Raw genomic sequence first — 9,887 nt, 5'->3', positions numbered from 1 at the left:
CAAAATGTATTGCGACCACAAAGCGAATGCCTACATTCTACAACTTACACAATTTTATAAACATATATAATATTTTTTTTTTACTTCATAGGTACTTTTATAAATAATGTATAAGATAGTATAATGTAAGTAAATAGGTACTATCAGTGTATGTTGAGATCCACTCTCGTGGACCCCCAAGTATAAATATATATAAATAAGTAACGGTATAATGTAAGTAAATAGGTACTATCAGTGTATGTTGAGATCCACTATCGTGGACCCCCATTTTCATTTCATGGACCCCCAAATTTCTTTGACGTAGACCCCTTGCAGTTTGTCATAGACCCCTGGGGGTCGATATAGACCACTAGTTAAAACCTTTACAATTTTTGATTATTTTAAAATATGTTTTATTTCTTGCATTTTGTCATAGACCCCTGGGGGTCGATATAGACCACTTTGGAAATCACTGGTCTAAAGTGTGAGCTTTGTTGCGTATGGTTGTGCCATCCATATTCTCGCCATTTATTAAATTTAAATGTGATATTTTACATATATAATTTACTTTTAAATTAATATTACTATTTAATGCAAATTATACAATTACATAAATAATTACAGGCTTCTCTGTAAATTTAGCCAACTAAATGTTCATTTATATTATTACAAGTTCGGCACCACATATATTAGTTAATTATTTTACTCACTAAATCTAAAAATAATGTATTGAAATAAATAAAAATTACTAATATATTATTATCCTTACATACGTTATTTCCTGATTAGCTAATGTTTAGATATATTAATTTCTCCATTTTGCAGAAGAAATTACAGAATGAATCAACAAGTACTTGGGTAAGTGGGTATCGAACCTACTCAATCCAGCATGTAAAAGTACCAACAAACTTGTAAAAACCTGCACATAATGATATGCCAGTATCATCTTGTTATACACACAGTCTTAGAGCAAAGATGTTAATAATTATAAAGATGTCCCAATATAAATAATAAATTTACAAAAAATCAATATCAGGTAAGTAGGGGGTCTAACCAAAACCGAAAAACATTGCAAGGGGTCTACGACACAAAAAAGTTTGGGAACCTCTGATTAAGACGGTAAATATTTAGGTTATGTTTTGGTATATTGCTTTCCATTGCTTTCGTTTGAATTAAGGTTCCATAGAGACCACTGAAGATGGCGCCACTCGATTTTCAAAGTTGCGTGGGCACGTCACCACACAGCGTCTTTGGTCCCCTGTGCCCTCGCAAATTTTATAATCGAGTGGCGCCTCCTCGAGTGCTGCCAATGGAACCTTACTCCAAAATAACATAACCTTAATATGCACTGTCTATATTATATGTTTTGTCGCGTATGGCTTGTGGCATCCACATTTATTAAATTTAGAGGTGATATATAATTTACTTTTATATTATCTAATATTACTATTTATTGCAAATTATACAATTACATAAATAATTACAGGCTTCTCTGTAAATTTAGCCAACTAAATGTTCAATTATATCATTACAACAAGGTGTTACAAGTTTGGTACCACATATATTAGTTAATAATTGTATATCTATAAAAAAAAATAGAAATAACAATTTTATGTATATTTTGTATTGTATAATACTACCATTTATAAATCACTCAGATTTATTCATCTATATCATCACCGTGATTTAAATTTAAATGTACAATATTTATAATTACAATAAATATACACAAATAAAATTTACATCATATATAGAAAAAAAATAACGAAACTACAATTATTAACAAATATAAAGTAAATTAACAAATTATTATGATGATAAGATACCCAAGATTTCTATTTTCTGAAAATTGAAAAATATTAGTATGAATTATTAAATATTTTTTTTAAATACTTATCTTTTCTCTATATATTTTAAGCCCTTCCAACAGTCCACTACTCAATAACTCTAAAAATAATGTATTAAAATAAATAAAAATGACTAATATATTCTTACCCTTACATTCGTTACTACCTGATTAGCTAATGTTTAGATATTTCATACGTCTCTTCTAATTAATTTCTCAATTTTGCAGAAGAAATAACATAATTTCGCAACAAGTACTTTCAATTCAATCCCCGCAATAGCCAACGGAAAACGGAAAGTGATCTAAAGCATATTGGAGAGATGCAGTATTTTCAGTACAATGTCTGTATTTTTGGATATATACAGGAACTGGACAAGTGTATGTGCAAGTGTTTACTATTGTGCAATACATTTTAAATATACACTTACTGGGAGTTTACTTGTAGTTCAATTTATTTCAATCCTAAATGAAATTCTAAATAGCCTAAAACAAATTACTTAAATTTATCCCACCTTATTGTATTGACAAATGTTTCTTCAATCAGACTGGAAAGCTAAAATAAATTAAATATATCCAATGGCACTTACAAAACAACCTTGGGAATAAAGAACTAAAAGTAAATCTAACAAGGATTTTATTGCCATTCCACTAATTTAACAATACTTACTAATTAATAGACTAATTAGTCTTAAGGAAGACTAATATGTTTATTAATAATAATTAAACTTATTTGGATCAGAACAAACTCGGTTAAAAGTAGTCAAGCAGTAGTGGTTCCAAATGTATATAGTGCGAAAACGTTAAAGCAATAAAAACTATTTGAAAGGATAAAGTAAATATAGGTAAAATGTATGTAAAAGTTTGTTACTGCTTGATATTTCAAATTATTTGGTGCTAATATTTGTGGCGCTGGTACTTGTGGCGCCGCGCTATGTGCTGCCGATGTACTAAGGAACGCCACCGCAGTGGCTATACAACAAATATTTCATATGACTTGGTCCCCCTGGCCCATATTATCAAATTGCGTCAATGTATTAAAAAAAAACACTAGCGCAACTTCTCCTGACCTAACCTAGGGCACTCGTGTGAATAAGGAAATAAATATGTCTATAAATTATTGAGATGTATTTCTAAAATTCAACCAAAATCAATACAGGCCAACCGAAAAAAAATGTAATTTACTGTTGTACAGAAAATAATGCAAATAATCATAATGCATTTATCACTAAAGTTTCTGAAACAATCGTGTCAAAATAGTCATCGCCGTTCCCAAAATTAAACAAAACTATACGCGACGCGCTTCCGCATTCTCATTCAATCCAACCCAAATTTGGATAACTGAGCTGCTTCTGATTTGTTTAGTTTTGGGAACGGCGATGCCTATTTTTGGGAAGCGAGTCAAAACCCCAACATAGGCATTGGTATTGATGAGAATGCGCAAGCGCGTATAGTTTTGTTTACTTTAGAGAACGCCGATTTGTTATAAACTGGTATCTCCACTGATCTCCACAAGAATGAGAATGTCAGTGGGTACGAGAGTGATGCGGATACATGTATGCGTGCGCATTGTTTATTTACTTTTGAAAACGCTGTGGATCTTTTGTTTGGGGTCTGCACAAAGACATTTGACGTGATTGTTACAATGTCTTCCGGATTTTTTTGTACTGCTTGTGCAAAAACATATTCTTGCAATTCCTCCTTGCGATCACACGTTAAAAAATATTATCCAGGTAAAATATAAATGTATTTCTATTAATTATTTTAAATTATTTAATTCATCTTATAAATAACTTGGATGAAATTGCACCAAATAAAATTAAATACCAGTGTGAGTATTGTTTAGAAACTTTTACCAATTCAAGAGTTTACAATAAACACACTAAAGCTCATCATTCAACATTTAATTGACCATTTCAAAACAATTAATAATGTAAATGTGAAAGTGGATAACATACAATTTAAATCCATTGATAAATTTAATGTTTGGACAAAACATCAACATAAAGTTCTGTTTACCAACAATCATGGTACAATGAAAACCAGCTCATATTCCTGGACAATATATAATTGTGTTAGATCTGTTTATTATCAAACTAAAGACCAAGGAAAAGACACTAAAAAACCACAGGCTTTCAACATGTTGATCGGACTGCATATGGCTGGATAGCAAAATTATAGTACAAAAATAGAACACTGTACCTAAGGTCACAAAAGTTTCTAAAACAATGGCGTCAGAAATAGTCATCGACGTTCCCAAAAGTAAACAAAACTATACGCACTTGCGCATTCTCATCAAATCCAATCCCTGTGTTGGTGTTTTGACTCGCTTTCTCAAAAGTAGTTATCGCCGTTCTCAAAAGTAAATAAAAGTATACGCGCTTGCGCATTCTCATCAATTTCAATCCCTGAGTTGGGGTTTTGATTCGCTTTCCCAAAAGTAGTCATCGCCGTTCCCAAAATTAAACAAAACTGTATGCGCTAGCGCATTCTCATCAATTTCAACTCTTGAGTTGAGGTTTTGACTCGCTTCCCAAAAGTCAATGCCGTTTGCAAAAGTAAACAAATAGGCGTTCTCGAAAGTAAACAAATCTATACACGCTTGCGCTTTCTCATCAATTCCAATTCCTGAGTTGGGGTTTTGACTCGCTTTCCAAAAGTAGTCATCGCCGTTCCCAAAAGTAAACAAAACTATATGCGCTTGCGCATTCTCATCAATCAATTCTCATCGCTCCGGAGACGATCCAATCCGATCTAGCGCGATTCGGACATTCGGCTTACATTTTTAAGGGATCTCTTTACATCTATGGAGGTTTCGATGGTCAGATGTTTTCGGACATGTTTCGGACATCCTCAAGTACACACCAGGTACTTGCGATCATCTGAGCGCGCAGAACGTCTGCTTGAACACCAGACCCGGAGTGAAGTGCGTTTGGGACCACAAGAATGGGAGGTGCATCAACATTAAGGATGTGCCGAGGACTCAATTCAGTAGTGCCGATTCCGTCATCCTCCGTTGTCCGGAAATGAATTTTCCCTATATTGGTCACAAGTTCTTCGAGGATATGGAGATTTGCAGTGAGATCGAGGATTGCGCCAGCTGCGTTTCCACAACCAGGAAATGTGTCTGGTGCAAGACGCGTCAGTTATAAAATCAATTCATCAAAATGTTAAATTAAATTTTCATTTTATTTTAACGTGCGCCTATGATTCGTGCAAGGATTCAAATGATCTCCCTATTTTCTCTTTAGACCAATGCCCGATGGATGCGCGACCGATGTGCGATAAGTTGCATACGTGTAAAGCATGCAGCGCTCAAACTTACTATTGTAAGTATCCGAAGTTAGTTGATAATTATTAAGCAATTAATTAATTAATAATGGTTACTTAGGTAATGGTCTTATGAGACCGCTAAATTCTCGACGTATACTCCGCCAACTACCGGAAACAATCAGACCGATGTGATGGTTATAGGTCAGGGCCAGCAGTATCCTCGATTCTGCTCTGAGTACAGCTCTTGTCAGGACTGCACCCGAGAAGAGTGTATTTGGTGTCACTGCTACGAAGATCCCATAAACAAAGGATTCTGCTACTGTAAGTACTCATTCTTAGAAATCTCTGAAACTGAACGTACGTTGCAATCTAAATAAATTGTGCATTTACAGATGATCTCACAATCGATTACCAGTTCACGTTCAATCTGTCCAAGAAGGAGAACCCTACACGCAGATCAACTTCCGGAATTCGGTATCCCCTCTGGATACAGATTTCGTTCTCGCAACCTCCCAAGCTCAATCTTTATCACATTGGACCGCATTCGTCAAATTCAAAATGCTGGAAACAAAGCAAGACTTGAAGCGGCAAACTGAAATTTTGCGGAAGCATTCGGAATATACGAATGGTTCCGAATTCATCCAATTCTTCTCCTTATGCTCCTCCCAAGCAGGGGTTACTAGTTAATTCAATGGTCGCTAGTAGTCGCTAGGGGAATAAAAATTGAAGTGCTGCCACTACAACGAATCTAGATCATTCGCTATACCAACCGTAAATAAAAAAATATATATAAAACACAAGCACGCGCATTGTTATATAAATATAATGGTATAAAAAAAAATTAAAAAATAAAATAATATATATATAAATATAAAATGTTTTTATTTACGAATATACTATATAGTAATTAACAATTTCAAAAATATTCCACGTTCAGATATTTCTTATAGATGATCCAAGTTGACTCGTGCATGATACATCCAATCTAAAGAAAAACATTAATTAATCGCCATTCTTTTTATCATCACTTACTACTTCTATTGTTTTGCAGATGAAGTCATCTGAAGTAATATGACTGTTATCATTAGCTCTATCACTGTTGACAACAATACCCCTACTGGTTCACAAGTTGAAGTTTGAAGTTTAAAAAATATTTATTTAGAGTAGATATACATACATGGAGTGAGATATTTTTAAGGGGTGGCGTACATGTGAGCTTGAGCTCATTTAGCCAGAAACATGATTAGCTTTAAATAGTACAAAAAAAAAAAAAAGTAAATGTTTTAAGGTAATGGTAATATGGTAACTGGTTCACAATAGGAGTCATCTAAATTAATAAGATTGTCATCGACAACTATTTCACTATCAACAATTATAATTTCTTTGGGCTCAACTTCTGTTTTACAATACGAGTGATCTAAATTATAAAAATTGTCCCTAATAATGCTGTTACTATCATTAGTACTATCAATTTTTCAACCTCTACTACTTCCAACAAATTTTCTGTTAACATTGGAAAATCGTAAAATTGAAAGACAGGTTTTCTTCTGAAAATTTCAGTGAAATGTAGATTACTAACTCTCTTAATACACTTTATACGCTCCTTATCCATATTTTTCAATGATTTCAATGGAGAATGAAGCGGAGGAAATGATCTCAATGGAATACCATCGCCGCTTTTAGTATCGCACCCTTTTACGCAGCAACAATAAACCATCCTAATATACAGCGTACATTAATTCAATTGTACTTAGACACACGCGTATATAAAGAATATTTGTGGAAATGTTACTTACTTGCAAGTGTTTGCTTGTGTTATTCAAAACGGCGAAATACAAATATGGACGAACATAGACAAAAAGAAGTTTGAAACTACATAAAAAAGTTTATGATTGCAAAGTAAACATTTGAAACATTTCCGAATAGTTCCGAATTCAACCGATTTCCGATGAAAATCTTCTTCTCTCCAGACCACGCAGACAAGGCCCTTACCAACTGGTTTCATTTTTATAATATCATGTGCAGGCCCCCAGCGACCGACACGTCAAGTGTACTAACTGCAGCGGCGCACACACCGCGAGCTCCATCACCTGCCCGGTGTACATAGAAACACTTAGCAGGAAACACAAAATGAATAAAACAAAAAACGCGCAACAACAGCTGGCGGTCTCGAGTCGAGCGCCGCACGGTTGTGGCGGCCACATTTCGCGGGAACGAGGGGGCGGACGTGTGATGCAACTCTCGCAAAATCGCCTACTTGATATGCGAACGTCACTCGCGGTGGCATCACCACCGCTACCGCCATCGGCGAGGAAGGCATCGACGTCTAAGTCCTGGGCGCAGGAAGTGGAAGAGGAGTGAGGGAGACACTACCGAGACGGACGAAGTACAAAAGACCAACGCTGGCACCGGCAGCAACACCAGTGACGCAGGAATCCATCCCTGGCAGCGGAGGCGGCGCTCCCACGTCGGCGGCAGCGGCGGCGGCCTCGGACGACATAGCAGCACTCAAGTACTACCTGAGGGTGCGACAGGAGACGGCCGGCAACATAACCAAAAATAGAGCCTGCTTGCCATCCACTAATAACACCAAATTTAACTACAGCATAACTAATTGGAAAAATTTTAGGAAAGAAATAGATCGGAGACTCACGCTGCCAAAATCGTGCCCATCAACAAGTGCTGCTATTCAGGAAGCCATGGAAGCAACCATTCCTAAAATAAAAAGAGGCCACTCGAATGGCGAGCTGCCGCAGCATATAGAGCGGCTCATCACCACCCGCAATCGCCAGAGACGGCTGTGGCAGCGAAGTCGCCTTCAGACTGATAAGCTCCTTATGAACCTCTACACGGCACAAATTAAAATAGCGATAAGCGAACACCGCAACGAGGCGTGGTACAGAAGGCTAAGCAGTCTCCGACCCACCGATAACACTCTCTGGAGGCAGGTCAAAATGCTCACCACCGAACCAGCACCATTACCCGCTCTGAGTAGAACGGGCGACGACTCGAGCGAGACTGCCATCAGCGACCGGTCGAACGCTGAGATGCTGGCGGAGCACTACGTCGAGGTGCACCACATCGGAGACGCGACCACCGACACGCGAGAGCAGCGCGGGGTTAGTGATCAGGTTAGTGAGTTCCTTGAGCGGGCTCGGCAACATACCAATCCATTAGAAATGGAACATATGATGACCAGACCGAGTGAGGTGAGAGAGGTCATATTGAGGACTGTAGCGAGAAAGGCACCAGTGGGTCGGTGTTAGCACCCTTATTATTTGCCCTATACATCAACGACATACCCAAGGGCTTGAACACTAACCTAGCCCTCTTCGCTGACGACACGGCAGTGTACGGGACGTCGGAGACTGCGAAGATTGCAGCAAGGAAAGTGGAAATCCATCTAAAATCCATCAAAGTTCCAACCGCAGGAGGTCGCAGACAAGATGTACATTAAATACCTTGGCGTGCGCCTTGACAGGCGGCTAACCTACAGGAAGCACATGCAGCTAACGGTCGCCAGGCTTTATGAAGTTATGAGGCAGCTATACCCTCTGATGGCCCAGAGAAGCGGACACGACACTTTATGCCAAGAAATTTAATGTACATTATCTCTCATATTACTTCCTGTATATATAACACATAATAACTATACCAAATAAAGAAACTTTTAAATAATAATAGTTCTCGTTCGATCACTGAAGTTAAGCACCAGTTCTCGTTCCCAGTCGCGCTCGGTCCGCCGAGCGAGGCAGACGTGTCTCCGCATCGCCGCGCAGTCGCATATACCAGTGAGTAGTACAGTACTATCAAAAGCCGCTTGCCGGCTACACAAGCTTGGCAAGCGGCAATAAAGACTAAAACAAAGCGTAAAGTGAATATTCTGTGTCGTGAGTGAAAATGATTAAAGAGTCTGTTATGCCGAACATCGGCCATGTACAGCCACAGACCAGACGGATGACCAGGGCAGCCCAAGCCAGAGACCATTGTAATTGAGTCGGAACCGGAAATGAGTGCTGAACCCTAACGTGCCGCGGGGGATAAACGGAAAAAGGCAAGGGCGAAAGCCATTGTTCGCCGTTCGGGATCTGTTCCTTCGGACGAGGGGAATGGCGCCGCGCGGGTGAAAAAAGGAACCAACCGTCGCGATACAAAGGTCGGGCGTTGTTGTGACAAAGAACCGAATGAGTCACGCGTCACCGAGTCGACGCCAAGCGACGCGCATGATTGTGACAAAGTGCCGAGCGGGGCTCTTGCTATCGACTGTGAGCCGAGTTCAAGCGAGGCGCGTGTTTGTAATGAAGAGATATGGCCAAACGTTGGGCATGGCCGTGACAAAAAACCGACCGAGGCACGTGCCGTGGAGTCGAGGCCAAGTGAGGCGCGTGGCTGTAACAAAGAGCAGAGACAAAGTGAGGCTAGTTCGGCCGACTCAGAGGAGGAGGACGAGGAGAATGCCAACTCAGGCAGTGACTGGAGCGTCGTCACCTCCCCGCGTTCCAAGAATAAAAAAGCACGCGAGGACACAAAAGTGAAGAGTGCCGCGAAACCAAGAAAGCCGCCGCCAATAATGACGGAGTTCAAGCTGGACAGAACCGCCATCCAAAAGCTAGCAAATGCCGTAAAACCGGACAATTTTTACGTACAGCAGAGGCAGAGAATTAGCACTGATACCATGCATGCGTACTATCAGGTGAAGGAAGTGCTGCAAAACATTAAAGTGGACATGTACACGCCCAAAGAAGAAGCTGTCGTGTCCGACCAATTTATTGTCATCTATTGTATAATTAAT

General features: G+C 38.8%; 2 protein-coding genes across 3 annotated transcripts; both read left to right on the top strand.

Moving 5' to 3' along the window:
* Positions 1 to 4,099: 4,099 nt before the first annotated feature.
* On the top strand, positions 4,100 to 5,898 carry LOC108560338. Of its 2 annotated transcripts, none has more exons than XR_001890972.1 (3): positions 4,100 to 5,151; positions 5,214 to 5,420; positions 5,488 to 5,898. XR_001890972.1 is itself a non-coding variant. In XM_017917840.1 (3 exons), the coding sequence occupies exons 2-3, from the start codon at positions 5,287 to 5,289 to the stop codon at positions 5,676 to 5,678; spliced, it is 321 nt and encodes a 106-aa protein (XP_017773329.1). In that variant the 5' UTR covers positions 4,105 to 5,151; positions 5,214 to 5,286; the 3' UTR covers positions 5,679 to 5,898. The 2 variants fall into 2 exon arrangements, 1 of the variants encoding a protein (XP_017773329.1); XM_017917840.1 differs by having other exon boundaries at positions 4,105 to 5,151; positions 5,214 to 5,416.
* Positions 5,899 to 7,458: 1,560 nt separating this feature from the next.
* Positions 7,459 to 8,361, top strand: LOC108560337. Its single transcript, XM_017917839.1, has 2 exons — positions 7,459 to 7,620; positions 7,725 to 8,361. The coding sequence occupies exon 2, from the start codon at positions 7,795 to 7,797 to the stop codon at positions 8,359 to 8,361; it is 567 nt and encodes a 188-aa protein (XP_017773328.1). The 5' UTR covers positions 7,459 to 7,620; positions 7,725 to 7,794.
* Positions 8,362 to 9,887: the final 1,526 nt, after the last annotated feature.

Source organism: Nicrophorus vespilloides, unplaced genomic scaffold (assembly GCF_001412225.1).
Source record: "Nicrophorus vespilloides isolate i.1.1-1 unplaced genomic scaffold, Nicve_v1.0, whole genome shotgun sequence".
Lineage (NCBI taxonomy): Eukaryota > Metazoa > Arthropoda > Insecta > Coleoptera > Silphidae > Nicrophorus > Nicrophorus vespilloides.
Note: the sequence above shows the minus strand (reverse complement) of the source record. Positions and strands in the feature narration are given on the sequence as shown.